The 20725-nt window shown below is 43.7% G+C and overlaps 1 protein-coding gene across 1 annotated transcript; it reads left to right on the top strand.

Annotated features, from left to right (window-relative positions):
* The first annotated feature begins 682 nt into the window (after positions 1-682).
* LOC121570287 (cytosolic endo-beta-N-acetylglucosaminidase-like) lies at positions 683-18506 on the top strand. Its single transcript, XM_045221564.1, is given in 12 exon segments — positions 683-731; positions 1192-1331; positions 2228-2376; positions 2649-2820; positions 3189-3295; positions 3636-3747; positions 7544-7610; positions 7613-7727; positions 7829-7975; positions 8349-8444; positions 11882-11993; positions 18123-18506. Coding segments are annotated over 12 exon segments (1650 nt in total).
* Positions 18507-20725: the final 2219 nt, after the last annotated feature.

Raw genomic sequence — 20725 nt, forward strand, 5'->3', positions numbered from 1 at the left:
GATCGGAGAGGTTGAGAGTAGAAGAAGTTCAGGAGCAAAAAATTAATAAAAAAAAACATGGGGGATTGGAAGTGATGCAGACAATTACATTGATAGAAGATACAATCTATCTGCAATATTAAGCTGATCCACCCCCCCCCCCCAAAAATAAAAAAAAGTGGTTAAAAACGGAAAGCAGCGGGTAACCTTTTTGACAGCTGTCACTTCGCAGGTTGTGTAGGCCTTGCTCTGGGCTGCTGATAAGTAGGGTTGTTTTAAGTTCACAGAGCACACAACCCACTTTTTACAGCAGCTAGAATAAATGCAATGATAAATACAATTATCAAAAGGAATACAGTACTGTTTTTTAAATCCATGCTTGGCTTCACACATGGTCTCTGTATTATTAAATTAATTAAATGCCATTTAGCAGACGCTTTTATCCAAAGCGACTTACAGTCATGTGTGCATACATTTTTGTGTATGGGTGGTCCCGGGGATTGAACCCACTACCTTGGCGTTACAAGCGCCGTGCTCTACCAGCTGAGCTACAGAGGACCACAGGACCTGTATGGTACTGTATTCTATGGTACTGTACTGTATTGTATGGTACTGTACATTCTAAATGTATTTGTCATTCCTATTTCACCAGTTTGGAGTCTTGCTTGGATCAGCCAGTTGAGTTGAGAAGTGTTCATCAAGTATGGCGCCTCATCTCTGCCAGGTTGGTACAGAGAATAGACTGTATAACGGTACAGAGCCTCTGGATTTCAGAAGGGTTTTCATCCTTAGGAAATGACAGGACAGTGAATGATGAAATAGTTCTAACACTCTGGCCTTGTTCATTCAGCCCACCCAGTTGTTTGGTCTCCAGGCAGACCTGAAGACACAGTAGTTAACCATATTTATTTATTTAATTGTACCTTTATTTAACTAGGCAAGTCAGTTAAGAACAAATTCTTATTTACAATGACGGCCTACACCGGCCAAACCCGGACGACGCTGGGCCAATTATGCGCCGCCCTATGGGACTCCCAATCACGGCCAGTTGTGATACAGCCTGGAATCGAACCAGAGGGTCTGTAGTGACGCCTCAAGCACTGAGATGCAGTGCCTTAGACCGCTGCGCCACTCGGGAGCCCATATTCAGTGAAAACTCAAAATGTTACCTAAAGCACAAAGAACGGACCAATCTGTATCTTTCCCTTACAGCTAAGCATTACGACCCGGATACCACTGAGCCAATCAGCTCCGGCCTTCAGTCCCTGGAGGAGCTGCTGTCGTGGAAACGCAGCGAGGCCAACCCCTTTAACGTGGCAACGGTGCCCCTGGCCGATCGGGAGCCTTCTCTGGCCAGCACGCCGACGCTGGGCCAATTGTGCGCCGCCCTATGGGACTCCCAATCACGGCCGGTTGTGATACAGCCTGGAATCGAACCAGGGGGTTCAAGCACTGAGATGCAGTGCCTTAGACCACTGCGCCACTCGGGAGCCATACTAAACTCGTCTGTTGCTATGCTATAGACACGTTGGTTTCACTATACAGTTTGTTATTGGGTGCGTCGAAAAATGGCACTATATTCCCTATAAGTAGTGCACTATATAGGGAATACGGTGCCATTTGGGACACAGCCATAGTCTTTACACCTCTACACCTGCAGGCACTTGTTTACTTCTGAAAGGAGTGTATAGGTTTAAGCAATATGGCCGATACAGCAATAATTAGCTTATCAGTTGTCTGCACGGTGTGCTGGACCCAGAATGTCTCCTTTAGGCATATAGTCCTCTGTTATTTGCTAATCTATATTATAAACTGGGTGGTTCGAGCCCTGAATGCTGATTGGCTGACATCTGTGGTATATCAGCCTGTATACCACGGGTATGACAAAACATTTATTTTTACTGCTCTGATTACGTTGGTAACCAGTTTATAATAGCAATAAGGCACCTCGGGGGTTTGTGGTATATGACCAATATACCACGGCTAATGGCTGTATCCAGCCACTCCGCAATGCGTCGTGCGTAAGAACAGCCCTTAGCCGTGGTATAATGGCCATATACCACACCCCCTCAGGCCTTATTGCTTAATTATACTGACGTCTACTGCTGTGCTATGAATACATTGACCATAGTGCAGCCCTATGGGGCCTGGTCTAAAGTAGTGCACTAGGAGACAGGGTGCCATTTGGGAGACACTGATGATTGATAACATGTATGTACTCTACCCTCCATCTCCTCCCGTGTAATAGGAGACTGCTGTGAAGAACACTCCTCTGTTTCTACGTTACCTGACTGACCAGATGCACGAGAGAGTCCCTGGTAGTATGGTCCTCTGGTATGACTCTGTCCTGGAGAACGGACAGCTCAAATGGCAGAATGAACTCAACCCATCCAACAGGTAGGTGGAGAGGAGAGGAGAGGGGGGAGAGAAGAGGGAGGAGAGAAGAGAGGGAGGAGAGAAGAGAGGGGAGAGGGAGAAGAGAAGAGGAGGGAGGGAGGGAGGGAGGGGGGAGAGAATGTGGATAGGGAAGATAAGGAGATCTTTTATACATCCCTCCCTCCCTCCCTCCCTCCCCTCTCCCTCCCCCCTCCCTCCCCTCTCCCTCCCTCCCCCTCCCTCCCTCCCTCCCCCCTCTCCCTCCCCCTCCCTCCCTCCCTCCCTCCCCTCAGAGTGTTTTTCTCAGCGTGTGATGGTATCTTCACCAACTATAACTGGACAGAGCAGAGCCTGGAGAGAATGAAGGTCTACTCAGCTGCTCAGGGCCGTCTGGCGGACATCTTTGTTGGGGTGGACGTGTTCGCCAGGGGAGAGGTGGTGGGAGGGAAGCTGGAGACTAATAAGGTTAGAACTGGGAGGGTAGGAGGGGGAGGGTCTGGAGATGGTCTGGAGATGGTGGGGTGTGTGTCAGTGCTTAGTCACAGGTATGTGTGTGTATCTTCATATAGAAGTGGTTTATTATGGTGGTGTGTGTGTGTAACAATATAGAAACATCTCTCTCTCGCTCTCTGTCTCTGTCTGTCTCTCTCAATTTAAGGGCTTTATTAGCATGGGAAATGTATGTTAACATTGCCAAAGCAAGTGAAGTAGATAGTAAACAAAAGTGAAATAAACAAAAATTAACAGTAAACATTACACACTCTGTTGCTCTCTGTGTCTCTCTCTTGCTCTCTGTGTCTCTGTCTCTGTCTCTCTCTCCCCCCCCCCTTCAGGCTCTGGAGCTGATTCGTAAACATGACTTCTCTACGGCCATCTTTGCTCCAGGCTGGGTGTACGAGACCATCCCAGACAAGACTGACTTCAGGAAGGAACAGGACAAGTGAGATTAACTTCTACTGCTTCTACTGTGTAATGTAGTGCTGTGGTTGTTTTGGGGATTTTGTGTGATTTTATATCGAACGCCACACCTTAAGTGCCTTTGGGAAATATAAAGTGATGCTATCTATCTAAGGACTGCAGATGAGAATAAGGTATGTAGCAACAATCTGGTGCAGTGTTTGTTATACATGTTCCCTGGACCCTGTCGAATAAGACAATAAAATATACATTATTTTCTATCTTATAAAGCGCTCACTCATACCACACGTAGCATAGCCACAGTCGAAAGTGACCCTCCTATGTCATATCCTACAATGTCACATCCTGTTTCCTGTGTGCAGGTTCTGGTCTCTGCTGTCTGACTTCCTGTATGTCCACCGGCCCTCGTCGCCCCTCCCTTTCATCTCCTCCTTCTGCCAGGGTGCTGGGACCAGCCTCTACTGGAGGGGACAGGTACGAGGAGAGAGAGAGACTGTGAGAGAGAGTGTGTGAGAGTGTGAGAGTGAGAGAGAGCACAAACTCTATAGAGAGACAGCAGGACCTATTATCAAATCCTCCTATCCCCTTTCACCAGGTCTACATCCCTAGTTCCCAAAACATTTTGAACACTGTCCCACCTTAAGCCTATAGAACTTTAATGTGACCCTCCAAAATAGTCTCTTAAGCCATGGCCCAGTAGCATGACCATAACCCACTATGGGGTCCCAAGTCTACCCACCATTTGGGTAACAACTAGGGCAGGCACAAATACTATGTAACCGACGGTTACGGATGAAGACAGTCATGAAAATAAAATAACTGTCATAACCGTTGAAGAAGCGTGACTGAAGATGTGACGACCGGGCATTCGTGAGGTCGAGTATGTTTTCTGCGATAACATGGACTCTTGACAACGTGATGAAACTTTGTTGCCCCTTGCTGAAATCTGCAAAGTGTTGTAGCAAACAATGAATATAATAGGCTTGGAACCTCTGAAGTTGGCAATTTGACTGGTAAACTAATGGGTTCACGAAATTTCATGACTATTCATGAGTGTCGACATAGAACCCTTCGGGTGATTGGTTGAGCCTTATTGAGTGTGTGACGTCACACAGATGTTCTACAGAGCCGTCTGTTTGGCTAGCTAGCGCCACCGGCATGAGCAGTTAGCACCGACCAAATGACTTGTCAAACCCCGCTTCAGCTTGATCACCAAATTAATTGGTAAATAAATGAAAGCCTCACCAGCTAGCTATCAATCTATTTTAGTTTCACTGTCCGATCATTCAAAAAAAACGAGCCCACTAATTGTTATTTTTACCTTTCCACAAACGGTCTGTTTGCATTGCTTGATATGAGCAAGTTAACCGAAACCTATCAAAGAATATAATATAATGGGTTTGACGACGAACATGTAGTGAGGACCAGCCAACAAGAGCGTACAGGTCACAGTGGTGGGTAGTGTATGGGGCTTTGGAGACAAAACGGATGGCACTGTGATAGACTACATCCAATTTGCTGAGTAGAGTGTTGAAGGCTATTTTGTAAATGACATCGCCGAAGTCAAGGATCGGTAGGATAGTCAGTTTTACGAGGGCATGTTTGGCAGCATGAGTGAAGGAGGCTTTGTTGCGAAATAGGAAGCCGATTCTAGATTTAACTTTGGATTGGAGATTCTTAATGTGAGTCTGGAAGGAGAGTTTACAGTCTAACCAGACACCTAGGTATTTGTAGTTGTCCACATACTCTAGGTCAGACCCGTCGAGAGTAGTGATTCTAGTCGGGTGGGCGGGTGCCAGCAGCGTTCGATTGAAGAGCATGCATGCAATCAATAGTAGGTAATGCGTCCACGATTAGTTAGTGGCTACTGCCTGGTCTGGTCAGTGATCAAGCTAGCTACAGTTAAGTAATTAGCTATCCTCCTAAATGCGCTTGTCAGTGGATAAACTAAGTTGAAAATATTTGTCTGAAAATGACCTAGTCATCAGTTATAGTTGCACTTGGTGGAATCATTTCTAGGTAGCCTGTATGCCCGTGAGTTCCCAAGTCTAGAGAGCTGTGTATTTTGGCATCCACGATTAGCTAGCTAACTAAGTAGTTGGCTACTGCATGTCCAGTGTGAGCCAGAATGCTAGCTACATTTCAGTCAGTAGCTATCCTTCTAAATGTGGTGGTCACTGGATAAACTAGCCATGAGTTGAACATATTTGGCTGAAAACAAACTAGTAGCCAGTTGTTGTTGCCCATGGGGTGGAATCATATCTAACCCGCTTGCTCCTGGCTGAAGCCTATGTCCCCATGACCTCCTGAGTCTAGCAAACATAGCGAATTAGCATTTCGCTAGCGAGCTGAGCTGTTTTATAAGAAAACGACTGATATTAATCAAACTCTGTAGCTAGCTAGCAAGCCCTCCTCGGCGACAACGTTATTGTGGGCGCAGGAATGTCAAATTCGTATTTTAATTTGATGTTAACTGTCATTGAAGTTGGTGGTTACTACTGGTTTCAGATCCGAGGCAAGAGAAATTGGCCGTCATGTATTGGTAAGGGTTCATAGTGATGGCACGCACTCAAGAAGGCTCAACCAATCTCCCGATGGGTTCTGTCGAAACCATGAATATTCATAAAATTGCCCCCGCCTTGGCTGCCTGGGTATTGTGATGCAATACTTCCCATGATAATGTAGAAATGTTATTCAAATGCTGCTAACTGATGTGGCTCATGCAATGGAATGTATTTTTTGTAATGTCAGTTGATTTGAATCAACAAATCACAGCACATATTGATGGGTACACTTCCTGCTTTTACTTCCTGCTTTGCTCCTATGGGTACACTCGCAATGGCTGCCAGTCCACCCATTATGCCATAATTGACTTGAATGGGGACACCTATGGCAGCACATGCAGTTAGGAGAGGAGGTAGGGAGAAAATGTGAGTCCCTAAAAATGTTTTGTTGTTACGGAGACCAGTCATTTGGCTGCCCAATTATTGTCATCCAAAATTCCATGACCGCCACACTATAGTCGTGGTCAAAAGTTGAGAATAACACAAGTATTGGTCTTCACAAAGTTCGCTGCTTCAGTGTTATGAGATATTTTTGTCAGATGTTACTATGGTATACTGAAGTATAATTACAAGCATTCCATAAGTGTCAAATGCTTTTATTGACAATTACATTAAGTTTATGCAAAGAGTCAATATTTGCAGTGTTGACCCTTCTTTTTCAAGACCTCTGCAATTCGCCCTGGCATGCTGTCAATTATTTTCTGGGCCACATCCTGACTGATGGCAGCCCATTCTTGCATAATCAATGCTTGGAGTTTGTCCGAATTTGTGTGTTTTTGTTTGTCCACCCGCCTCTTGAGGATCGACCACACGTTCTCAATGGGATTAAGGTCTGGGGAGTTTCCTGGCCATGGACCAACAATTTCGATTTTTTGTTCCCCGAGCCACTTAGTTATCACTTTTGTCTTATAGCAAGGTGCTCCATCATGCTGGAAAAGGCATTGGTCGTCACCAAACTGTTCTTGGATGGTTGGGAGAAGTTGCTCTCTGAGGATATGTTGGTACCATTCTTTATTCATGGCTGTGTTCTTAGGCAAAATTGTGAGTGAGCCCACTCCCTTGGCTGAGAAGCAACCACGCACATTAATGGTCTCAGGATGCTTTACTGTTGACATGACACAGGACTGATGGTAGCGCTCACCTTGTCTTCTCCGGACAAGGTGTTTTCCGGATTCCCCAAACAATCGGAAAGGGGATTCATCAGAGAAAATGACTTTACCTCAGTCCTCAGCAGTCCAATCCCTGTACCTTTTGCAGAATATCAGTCTGTCCCTGATGTTTTTCCTGGAGAGAAGTGGCTTCTTTGCTGCCCTTCTTGACACCAGGCCATCCTCCAAAAGTCTTTGCCTCACTGTGCGTGCAGATGCACTCACACCTGCCTGCTGCCATTCCTGAGCAAGCTCTGCACTGGTGGTGCCCCGATCCCGCAGCTGAATCAACTTTAGGAGACGGTCCTGGCGCTTGCTGGACTTTCTTGGGCGCCCTGACGCCGCCTTCACAACAATTGAACCTCTCTCCTTGAAGTTCTTGATGATCCGATAAATGGTTGATTTAGGTGCAATCTTACTCGCAGCAATATCCTTGTCTGTGAAGCCCTTTTTGTGCAAAGCAATGATGACGGCACGTGTTTCCTTGCAGGTAACCATGGTTAACAGAGCTACCCTCTGACCTGTCCTGTTTGTGTGTCTGTCTGCTGCGTTGTGTAGCGTGAGGTGGATCGTAGCTGGTTCAACCTGGATGCCCAGGAGCTGCAACCCCTATACTACAGAGAGAACCTGGAGGGGAGGGCTGGCTGAGGACCCAGGGCTGCCCTGAAGATGCCTGGAGCGGGGGCAGCTCTCTGCTCGTAGAGGGACTCATACCCTCCATGCTGACCAAAGTCTGCGCCAGGTAGGGGAGTGTGTGTGTGTTCATGACGGCTAGTATATTCCTCTTACAGCTTTGAGGACTCAAATGCTATGGCCCTTCTCTCTCTCCCCCTCCCCTCCCAGGATATTTTCTCTCCAGGTACCTCTATCCTCCAGGGTCTTTGTGTCTCTGATCTATAAGCCGTCTCCTGGGGTCACTGTCTCTCTGGAGTTAAAGACTACTGACGCTAAACTCTGCACACACAGTGGTGTTCAGGATATACCTAGTGAGTCAGTCATATCACACACAGTTGAGGATATACCTAGTGAGTCAGTCATACACACACAGTTGAGGATATACCTAGTGAGTCAGTCATCACACACACAGTTGAGGATATACCTAGTGAGGTCAGTCATATCACACACAGTTGAGGATATACCTAGTGAGTCAGTCATATCACACACACACAGTTGAGGATATACCTAGTGAGTCAGTCATCACACACACACAGTTTGATATACCTAGTAAGTCAGTCATCACACACACACAGTTCAGGATGTACCTAATGAGTTAGTCATATCACACAACACTGCTGGCTACACACACACACAAGTTGTAATGTGTTGTATTATTATTGATGTGTGTGTGTGTGTTTGTAGCCAGCAGTATTGAGCCTGCTGCTTTAACAGAGGACCACCCGTTGGTGAGACAGTTCTCTCAGAGCTGTGGACAGTGGAACCCAGACGGATGGACTGTCAGGTAAGAAGACCTCTGGTGTGTGTGTGTGTTGGGTGTGGTGTGTGTGTGTGTGGTCAAAAGTGTGTGTGTTGGCGATGCAGGGCTGTGCTCTGAGGAATGTGTGATAGGCTAGTAATACTGTAGTAATAACGTGTGTCTGATATAGGCTAGTAATACTGTAGTAATAACGTGTGTCTGATATAGGCTAGTAATACTGTAGTAATAACGTGTGTGATATAGGCTAGTAATACTGTAGTAATAACGTGTGTGATATAGGCTAGTAATACTGTAGCAACGTGGGTCTGATATAGGCTAGTAATACTGTAGTAACCTGTGTCTGATATAGGCTAGTAATACTGTAGTAACATGTGTCTGATATAGGCTAGTAATACTGTAGTAACGTGTGTCTGATAGGCTAGTAATACTGTAGTAGTAACGTGTGTGATATAGGCTAGTAATACTGTAGTAATAACATGTGTCTGATAGGCTAGTAATACTGCAGTAATAACGTGTGTCTGATATAGGCTAGTAATACTGTAGTAATAACGTGTGTCTGATATAGGCTAGTAATACTGTAGTAGTAACGTGTGATATAGGCTAGTAATACTGTAGTAGTAACGTCTGATATAGGCTAGTAATACTGTAGTAGTAACGTCTGATATAGGCTAGTAATACTGTAGTAGTAACGTGTGATATAGGCTAGTAATACTGTAGTAGTAACGTGTGATATAGGCTAGTAATACTGTAGTAGTAACGTCTGATATAGGCTAGTAATACTGTAGTAGTAACGTGTGTCTGATATAGGCTAGTAATACTGTAGTAGTAACGTGTGTCTGATATAGGCTAGTAATACTGTAGTAATAACGTGTGTCTGATATAGGCTAGTAATACTGTAGTAGTAACGTGTGATATAGGCTAGTAATACTGTAGTAGTAACCTCTATAGGCTAGTAATACTGTAGTAGTAACGTGTGTGATATAGGCTAGTAATACTGTAGTAGTAACGTGTGATATAGGCTAGTAATACTGTAGTAGTAACGTGTGATATAGGCTAGTAATACTGTAGTAGTAACGTCTGATATAGGCTAGTAATACTTTAGTAGTAACGTGTGTGATATAGTCTAGTAGTACTTTAGTAATAACGTGTGCGATATAGGCTAGTAATACTGTAGTAGTAACGTGTGTGATATAGGCTAGTAATACTGTAGTAGTAACGTGTGTGATATAGGCTAGTAATACTGTAGCAACGTGGGTCTGATATAGGCTAGTAATACTGTAGTAACCTGTGTCTGATAGGCTAGTAATACTGTAGTAACATGTGTCTGATATAGGCTAGTAATACTGTAGTAGTAATGTGTGTGATATAGGCTAGTAATACTGCAGTAATAACGTGTGTCTGATATAGGCTAGTAATACTGTAGTAATAACGTGTGTCTGATATAGGCTAGTAATACTGTAGTAGTAACGTGTGATATAGGCTAGTAATACTGTAGTAGTAACGTCTGATATAGGCTAGTAATACTGTAGTAGTAACGTCTGATATAGGCTAGTAATACTGTAGTAGTAACGTCTGATATAGGCTAGTAATACTGTAGTAGTAACGTGTGATATAGGCTAGTAATACTGTAGTAGTAACGTCTGATATAGGCTAGTAATACTGTAGTAATAACGTGTGTCTGATATAGGCTAGTAATACTGTAGTAGTAACGTGTGTCTGATATAGGCTAGTAATACTGTAGTAATAACGTGTGTCTGATATAGGCTAGTAATACTGTAGTAGTAACGTGTGATATAGGCTAGTAATACTGTAGTAGTAACCTCTATAGGCTAGTAATACTGTAGTAGTAACGTGTGTGATATAGGCTAGTAATACTGTAGTAGTAACGTGTGATATAGGCTAGTAATACTGTAGTAGTAACGTGTGATATAGGCTAGTAATACTGTAGTAGTAACGTCTGATATAGGCTAGTAATACTTTAGTAGTAACGTGTGTGATATAGTCTAGTAGTACTTTAGTAATAACGTGTGCGATATAGGCTAGTAATACTGTAGTAGTAACGAGTGTGATATAGGCTAGTAATACTGTAGTAGTAACGTGTGTGATATAGGCTAGTAATACTGTAGCAACGTGGGTCTGATATAGGCTAGTAATACTGTAGTAACCTGTGTCTGATAGGCTAGTAATACTGTAGTAACATGTGTCTGATATAGGCTAGTAATACTGTAGTAGTAATGTGTGTGATATAGGCTAGTAATACTGTAGTAGTAACGTGTGTGATATAGGCTAGTAATAACATGTGTCTGATAGGCTAGTAATACTGTAGTAATAACATGTGTCTGATACAGGCAAGTAATACTGTAGTAATAACGTGTGATATAGGTTAGTAATAACGTGTGATATAGGTTAGTAATACTGTAGTAATAACGTGTGTCTGATATAGGCTAGTAATACTGTAGTAGTAACGTGTGTCTGATATAGGCTAGTAATACTGTAGTAGTAACGTGTGTCTGATATAGGCTAGTAATACTGTAGTAATAACTTGTGATATAGGTTAGTAATACTGTAATAATAACATGTGATATAGACTAGTAATACTGTAGTAATAACGTGTGTGAAATAGTCTAGTAATACTGTAGTAGTAATGTGTGTGATATAGGCTAGTAATACTGTAGTAATAATGTGTGTGATATAGGCTAGTAGTACTGTAGTAATAATGTGTGTGATATAGGCTAGTAGTACTGTAGTAATAACGTGTGTCTGATATAGGCTAGTAATACTGTAGTAATAACGTGTGTCTGATATAGGCTAGTAATAACATGTGTCTGATATAGGCTAGTAATACTGTAGTAATAACGTGTGTGATATAGGCTAGTAATACTGTAGTAATAACATGTGTCTGATATAGGCTAGTAGTACTGTAGTAATAACGTGTGTCTGATATAGGCTAGTAATACTGTAGTAATAACATGTGTCTGATATAGGCTAGTAATACTGTAGTAATAACGTGTGATATAGGTTAGTAATACTGTAGTAATAACGTGTGTGATATAGGCTAGTAATACTGTAGTAATAACGTGTGTGATATAGGCTAGTAATACTGTAGTAATAACGTGTGTCTGATATAGGCTAGTAATACTGTAGTAATAACGTGTGTCTGATATAGGCTAGTAATACTGTAGTAATAACGTGTGTCTGATATAGGCTAGTAATACTGTAGTAATAACGTGTGTCTGATATAGGCTAGTAATACTGTAGTAATAACGTGTGTCTGATATAGGCTAGTAATACTGTAGTAATAACGTGTGATATAGGCTAGTAATACTGTAGTAATAACGTGTGTGATATAGGCTAGTAATACTGTAGTAATAACGTGTGTCTGATATAGGCTAATAATACTGTAGTAATAACGTGTGTCTGATATAGGCTAGTAATACTGTAGTAATAACGTGTGTGTGCAGGTGTTCCCAGTTGGAGCTGCAGGACTGTGCTCTGAGGGATGTGTGTGTGAACGTGCTGCGTGATGGCGGAGATCAGAACACACCCTTCAAATGCCGGGTCGGAGAGATTATGGTGAGAGAGACACCTTACCATAGAATTACCCATCAACAGAATCATATCTGTCCCAGACTCTTAGACCTGGGCCCTCATTTATCAATATTGCGTAAAAACTATTCTAAAATGCTACTTATGAAGGGAATTTAGAATGTTCGTACGCATTGGAAAAGTGTGATTTATCAAACAATCCTATGAGCGTCATAGCACACCGTTGATCAATACCAATGAACCGTTGATCAATACCAATGAACCGTTGATAAATACCAATTAACCATTGATAAATACCAATTGTTATCAGCCTCAGTGCTCGTGCATGACCTTGGCTATTCGCATTTCAAAACGCTCCTATGGTCAAAATCATCCCTTTAAAGCCCATGGGGAATATACAACACTGTACCATAAAATATAACGACACAACCAGAGACTGAACTAGAGGTGCCTAGTGTCACGAGGTTGAGTACAACCAAAATGTTTTATTGGGCTCAGTTGTGGTTTGACCTGTAAAAATGAAAACATAGCTACGAAGAGAGGACCATTAGGACAATTCAAGTTGCTTTAGCAACGGCAAATATACTTCAAATGAGTAGCTAGGCAACATACACCAATAAGCCATACATCCTCAACAGCTCCCACCTGTAAGCGTGTTGGCCAACACTGTTGTTCTGCAGAATGAACGAGTCGTGAGTTCCACCTGGCCACCACATTCAGCAGCATCTTTTGATCATCACATGACCTGTCACCTGCACATTAAGAGTGGAAGCCTTGATCATCACATGACCTGTCACCTGCTCATTAAGACTGGAAGCCTTGATCATCACATCACCTGCTCATTAAGAATGGAAGCCTTGATCATCACATCACCTGCTCATTAAGACTGGAAGCCTTGATCATCACATCACCTACTCATTAAGAATGGAAGCCTTGATCATCATCACCTGCTCATTAAGACTAGAAGCCTTGATCATCACATTACCTATCACCTGCTCATTAAGACTGGAAGCCTTGATCATCACATTACCTATCACCTGCTCATTAAGACTGGAAGCCTTGATCATCACATTACCTATCACCTGCTCATTAAGACTGGAAACCTTGATCATCACATTACCTATCACCTGCTCATTAAGACTGGAAACCTTGATCATCACATTACCTATCACCTGCTCATTAAGACTGGAAGCCTTGATCATCACATGACCTATCACCTGCTCATTAAGACTGGAAGCCTTGATCATCACATGACCTGTCACTTGCACATTAAGACTGGAAGCCTTGATCATCACATCACCTGCTCATTAAGAGTGGAAGCCTTGATCATCACATCACCTGCTCATTAAGAATGGAAGCCTTGATCATCACATGACCTATCACCTGCTCATTAAGACTGGAAGCCTTGATCATCACATGACCTGTCACTTGCACATTAAGACTGGAAGCCTTGATCATCACATCACCTGCTCATTAAGAGTGGAAGCCTTGATCATCACATCACCTGCTCATTAAGAATGGAAGCCTTGATCATCACATTACCTATCACCTGCTCATTAAGAGTGGAAGCCTTGATCATCACATTACCTATCACCTGCTCATTAAGAGTGGAAGCCTTGATCATCACATTACCTATCACCTGCTCATTAAGACTGGAAGCCTTGATCATCACATCACCTGCTCATTAAGAGTGGAAGCCTTGATCATTACATGACCTGTCACCTGCACAGTAAGACTGGAAGCCTTGATCATCACATCACCTGCTCATTAAGAGTGGAAGCCTTGATCATCACATCACCTGCTCATTAAGAATGGAAGCCTTGATCATCACATTACCTATCACCTGCTCATTAAGAGTGGAAGCCTTGATCATCACATGACCTATCACCTGCTCATTAAGACTGGAAGCCTTGATCATCACATGACCTGTCACTTGCACATTAAGACTGGAAGCCTTGATCATCACATCACCTGCTCATTAAGAGTGGAAGCCTTGATCATTACATGACCTGTCACCTGCACAGTAAGACTGGAAGCCTTGATCATCACATGACCTGTCACCTGCTCATTAAGAGTGGAAGCCTTGATCATCACATGACCTATCACCTGCTCATTAAGACTGGAAGCCTTGATCATCACATTACCTATCACCTGCTCATTAAGACTGGAAACCTTGATCATCACATTACCTATCACCTGCTCATTAAGACTGGAAACCTTGATCATCACATTACCTATCACCTGCTCATTAAGACTGGAAACCTTGATCATCACATTACCTATCACCTGCTCATTAAGACTGGAAGCCTTGATCATCACATGACCTATCACCTGCTCATTAAGACTGGAAGCCTTGATCATCACATGACCTGTCACTTGCACATTAAGACTGGAAGCCTTGATCATCACATCACCTGCTCATTAAGAGTGGAAGCCTTGATCATCACATCACCTGCTCATTAAGAATGGAAGCCTTGATCATCACATGACCTATCACCTGCTCATTAAGACTGGAAGCCTTGATCATCACATGACCTGTCACTTGCACATTAAGACTGGAAGCCTTGATCATCACATCACCTGCTCATTAAGAGTGGAAGCCTTGATCATCACATCACCTGCTCATTAAGAATGGAAGCCTTGATCATCACATTACCTATCACCTGCTCATTAAGAGTGGAAGCCTTGATCATCACATTACCTATCACCTGCTCATTAAGAGTGGAAGCCTTGATCATCACATGACCTATCACCTGCTCATTAAGACTGGAAGCCTTGATCATCACATCACCTGCTCATTAAGAGTGGAAGCCTTGATCATTACATGACCTGTCACCTGCACAGTAAGACTGGAAGCCTTGATCATCACATCACCTGCTCATTAAGAGTGGAAGCCTTGATCATCACATCACCTGCTCATTAAGAATGGAAGCCTTGATCATCACATTACCTATCACCTGCTCATTAAGAGTGGAAGCCTTGATCATCACATGACCTATCACCTGCTCATTAAGACTGGAAGCCTTGATCATCACATGACCTGTCACTTGCACATTAAGACTGGAAGCCTTGATCATCACATCACCTGCTCATTAAGAGTGGAAGCCTTGATCATTACATGACCTGTCACCTGCACAGTAAGACTGGAAGCCTTGATCATCACATGACCTGTCACCTGCTCATTAAGAGTGGAAGCCTTGATCATCACATGACCTATCACCTGCTCATTAAGACTGGAAGCCTTGATCATCACATGACCTATCACCTGCTCATTAAGACTGGAAGCCTTGATCATCACATGACCTGTCACTTGCACATTAAGACTGGAAGCCTTGATCATCACATCACCTGCTCATTAAGAGTGGAAGCCTTGATCATCACATCACCTGCTCATTAAGAGTGGAAGCCTTGATCATCACATGACCTATCACCTGCTCATTAAGACTGGAAGCCTTTATCATCACATGACCTGTCACTTGCACATTAAGACTGGAAGCCTTGATCATTACATCACCTGCTCATTAAGAGTGGAAGCCTTGATCATTACATGACCTGTCACCTGCACATTAAGACTGGAAGCCTTGATCATCACATCACCTGCTCATTAAGAATGGAAGCCTTGATCATCACATCACCTGCTCATTAAGACTGGAAGCCTTGATCATCACATTACCTATCACCTGCTCATTAAGAGTGGAAGCCTTGATCATCACATGACCTATCACCTGCTCATTAAGAGTGGAAGCCTTGATCATCACATGACCTGTCACTTGCACATTAAGAATGGAAGCCTTGATCATCACATCACCTGCTCATTAAGACTGGAAGCCTTGATCATCACATGACCTATCACCTGCTCATTAAGAGTGGAAGCCTTGATCATCACATGACCTGTCACCTGCTCATTAAGAGTGGAAGCCTTGATCATCACATGACCTATCACCTGCTCATTAAGAGTGGAAGCCTTGATCATCACATGACCTGTCACCTGCTCATTAAGAGTGGAAGCCTTGATCATCACATGACCTATCACCTGCTCATTAAGACTGGAAGCCTTGATCATCACATGACCTGTCACTTGCACATTAAGACTGGAAGCCTTGATCATCACATCACCTGCTCATTAAGAATGGAAGCCTTGATCATCACATCACCTGCTCATTAAGACTGGAAGCCTTGATCATCACATTACCTATCACCTGCTCATTAAGAGTGGAAGCCTTGATCATCACATGACCTATCACCTGCTCATTAAGAGTGGAAGCCTTGATCATCACATGACCTATCACCTGCTCATTAAGACTGGAAGTCTTGATCATCACATGACCTGTCACTTGCACATTAAGACTGGAAGCCTTGATCATTACATCACCTGCTCATTAAGAGTGGAAGCCTTGATAATTACATGACCTGTCACCTGCACATTAAGACTGGAAGCCTTGATCATCACATGACCTATCACCTGCTCATTAAGAGTGGAAGCCTTGATCATTACATGACCTGTCACCTGCACATTAAGACTGGAAGCCTTGATCATCACATGACCTATCACCTGCTCATTAAGAGTGGAAGCCTTGATCATCACATGACCTGTCACCTGCTCATTAAGAGTGGAAGCCTTGATCATCACATGACCTGTCACCTGCTCATTAAGGGTGGAAGCCTTGATCATCACATACCTATCAGCTGCTCATTAAGACTGGAAGCCTTGATCATCACATTACCGATCACCTGCTCATTAAGAGTGGAAACCTTTTCTGTTCACATACAGTAGTTGAATTAGTTTTGGAATGGTGTTTTTATGGCGATGTGGTCTAGTTCTCTGTTCATATTTGGGAACCCTGATGGCAAAGAAACCCCTCGACTTCAACCTGTTTGTTTAGCTGATGATTGCATCCAAAACGTCGGCTCATCGAGGGCTGGGAGATGCCGATCGGCATAGCACCTGGATGTGCACCGGAATGGCATGTGTGCCTTTCTAAAGTAGGTCTTAAATCCTCTCAAAGATCCTATAAGATTGGTTTTAGGAAACGATATCTGATGAGCCAATCTGTACTTTCTGCAAAAAAGTCCCACCTGTCTCTAAAAATGCACTCTCTGCAAAATGCAGCGTGTGCCAGATCCTCAAACAGAGCAAGATCAGCCATCTCTGGTTGGATTTCCCATTATCTCAGTCTTTTATGGTGTTTTAATAATAGTTTCACTTTCACACGTGCCTCTAATTGAACAAATTACTGTACTTTATATGGATTATTATCGTAACAAATGCACTGATGTTATCAAATTAGATGATACAGCCTGTCAAGATACAGTACATGACCAAAAGTATGTGGACACCTGCTCGTCAAACATCTCATTCCAAAATCATGGACATTAATATTGAGTTGGTCCCCCCTTTGCTGCTATAACAGCCTCCACTCTTCTGGGAAGGCTTTCCACTAGATGATGGAACATTGCTGCAGGGACTTGCTTCCATTCAGCCACAAGAGCATTAGTGAGGTCAGACACTGATGTTGGGCAATTAGGCCTGTCTCGCAGTCGGCGTTCCAATTCATCCCAATGGTGTTCGATGGGGGTTGAGGTCAGGGCTCTGTGCAGGCCAGTCAAGTTCTTCCACACCGATCTCGTCAGACCATTTCTGTATGGACCTTGCTTTGTGCACGGGGGCATTGTCATGCTGAAACAGGAAAGGGGCTTCCCCAAACTGTTGCCACAAAGTTGGAAGCACAGAATCATCTAGAATGTCATTGTATGCTGTAGTGTTAAGATTTCCCTTCACTGGAACTAAGGGGCCTAGCCCGAACTATGAAAAACAACCCCAGACCATTTTTCCTCCTCCACCAAACTTTACAGTTAGCACTATGCATTGGGGCAGGTAGCGTTCTCCTGTCATCCGCCAAACCCAGATTCGCCCGTCGGACTGCCAGATGGTGAAGCGTGATTCATCACTCCAGAGAACGCGTTTCCACCGCTCCAGAGTCCAATGACGGCGAGTTTTACACCACTCCAGTTTCATTTTGCGTTTATATTTTTGTTCAGTATAACTGTTTGTACATCTCAATCATTTGTAAGTGACTGATTTGTGTATCCGTGTTTCTTATAAGCAGTCTGTCTTTGTCTCTACCCCTCTTTTGTCCTCCCTCCCTCCCCCCCTAGATCCTGGATGCTGAGTCCCTCTCCGTTCCTCCCCTCCCAGTCCAGAGTGTGTGTGTCTATGACGTGGTGTGGCTGAGGGGCGCTGATAAACTTCACCTCAACACCACCCTGCGCTGGCGCTACCCTGCCCAGCTCGTACGCCACTTCCTGGTGTACTGGCGCCGGGTGAGGGGTCCAGACCCCCGGATCCCATCTGGCAGGCTGGCCCTGATTGGCCGAGCCTACTCCCCCTTGTTCCGGGTGACTGAGCTGGCAGTTCCGGAACCTCCGGGTCTTCTAGAACTGGTGGTGGAACCCGTGTCCCGGGAGGGGTTCTGTGTTCCTGAGTCCCACTGGGGGAGGAGGAGTCTCAGTTATACTGAGGAGAGATCGGACCAATCATAAGAGACTAGAAGGGTAGCAACATTTGGCTGCCCCAAATGGCACCCTGTTCCCTATATAATGCACTACTTTGGCCAGAGCTCTATGGGCCCCGGTGAAAAGTAGCGCACTATATAGGGAATAGGGTGCTATTTGGGACGCACTACTGGACTTACTACTCCTCTTCCTTTCCAAAACGCTTCCTGTCTCCTGTCCAATCAGTGATAAACTGATTCAGTTGTAGTGATGTGATCCTCCTAGTCACCTATAGAGAACCATTTTTTCTAGTCAAGAAAGTATTTTTTTTAAAATCCCAGAACCATTAGGGAAACTCGGCATTAGAGAAGCCTAGGCCAGAATTCAATATGAAGCGCGCTGTACGTAATTCCTGATTGAGCCGACATCTGCAGCCTTTACTGTGAATGCAATCTGAGCAGATGCAGGGACATTGCCTTTAAAAGGTGCATTGTTGAGCGCTCTACAACGTGCCACAGCTTGAATCCGGGCCTTCAGTCTCTACTCGGAGAGCAAGCAGGACTGGACAGGTGAGAGTGAGGAGAGCAAGCAGGACTGGACAGGTGAGAGTGAGGAGAGCAAGCAGGACTGGACAGGTGAGTGAGGGAGAGCAAGCAGGACTGGACAGGTGAGAGTGAGGGAGAGCAAGCAGGACTGGACAGGTGAGAGTGAGGGAGAGCAAGCAGGATTCCCAGTACATAGGGAGATTCCCAATTGGGCAAAAGACCTTCCTCTCCACGACTCCTCCGTGACCCGGAAACTGATAAGTGGTCGAGGACAGTGTCAAGTTGTTAGGAGAACGAAAGAGGCTGCTCCCCTCCTCCATTACAGATTTCGACAGAGGATGCACCAGTTTCCTCACGGCAGCCACACCCCCTTTTGTTGTTTTCTCAAAGGAGAAAAGCATGCACGTTAAAACTATACGCTACGTATCCTTTTATCTAGAAAACTAGCTACATTTATTTTGGGATTCCACCCCTGTAAACATAATTTGCCTGATGGCGTGCGAGTGCAGAAGGAGTCATTTCATACAAGCGCATTTGTTTCCGTGTCCTCTCCTCCCCTATCACCTTAAACCTTTTTTTAAGATTAGGCGACCAAAACCAATTGAAGATCTGTCCTCTTTCTATGAGACGCTATGCTTTGCTGTATATGGTTAAACTTTTTTACATGAGGATTAGGACTTTTGTTTTGAATAGTTTTGAACTCTGGAAAGTAGGATCCTTGCTTTACCCCAACAGCATATTTATGGCATTTTTACTTCACATGGATTGAGTTGAGGTTTTCTATTCCCCTGTAAAGAGAATACTGACCACATGAATTGAAGCATCAATAAAGATATTAAAAATAAATGTTGTTTGAGTCAAAACATTTCCACTACAGCATTCCATGTTGGTTACTGAATGTCTGACAGAGTATGATCTCTTTCTGACCAAGTTTGGTTTGACAAAACAACAAGGGGACATTTTAGAAATGTAATGTATGAAAGAATCAAGACTTAGTTTCATATATTAGTCAACAAATCTCCACCAAAGCGTTCCAGCAGGCACACTATTTAGAAAAAAACTACATTTATTTTATTGTTCTCACACTCAAATTTACAATGAAAATGTTATCAGTTAAATCAACAGATCTCGAGTACCAGTCCATATCCCCTGTAGTAGCTCTGGTCCAGGGTGTCGTTCGGCGCTCTATTGTTTTCCTATAGTGAGAGAGCAGCCGAAAAACACCCTGGACCAGAGCGACCCCTGCAATGGCCAAGAGGGAGAGCTGAACACTGATATAGGGCCACTAAAATGGCACCCTATTCCCCATCTAGTCCACTTCTTTGGACACATGGCACCCTATTCCCTATATAGTGCACAATCTGAAATGGCATCCTATTCCCTATATAGTGCACCAGTATAGAAGCAGATTGTGGTGTATAATCGTACAGTATATATATTTATGATGCTGGACTGAGCAGTCGGTGATATTTGGTTATTCTTCCTGATTGCCTTAAATCTGACGGAGGAGAGCCATTCCAGCTGGCATCAGTGTGTGTGTGCGTGCGTGCGCTCTAGAGCTGGGACGATAAACCGAAAATTAGACACCAACTTCCTCGTACCAAATCATTTAGCATACATTTTCAATGATTTTGCTTTACAACATTCCTGTGGATTGTTCTAAAACCATTAATTGGTCAGCAGTACTATAGCCTATGCATTATATTGATACCTGCTATGAAA

Source organism: Coregonus clupeaformis, chromosome 7 (genome assembly GCF_020615455.1).
Source record: "Coregonus clupeaformis isolate EN_2021a chromosome 7, ASM2061545v1, whole genome shotgun sequence".
Taxonomy (NCBI): domain Eukaryota; kingdom Metazoa; phylum Chordata; class Actinopteri; order Salmoniformes; family Salmonidae; genus Coregonus; species Coregonus clupeaformis.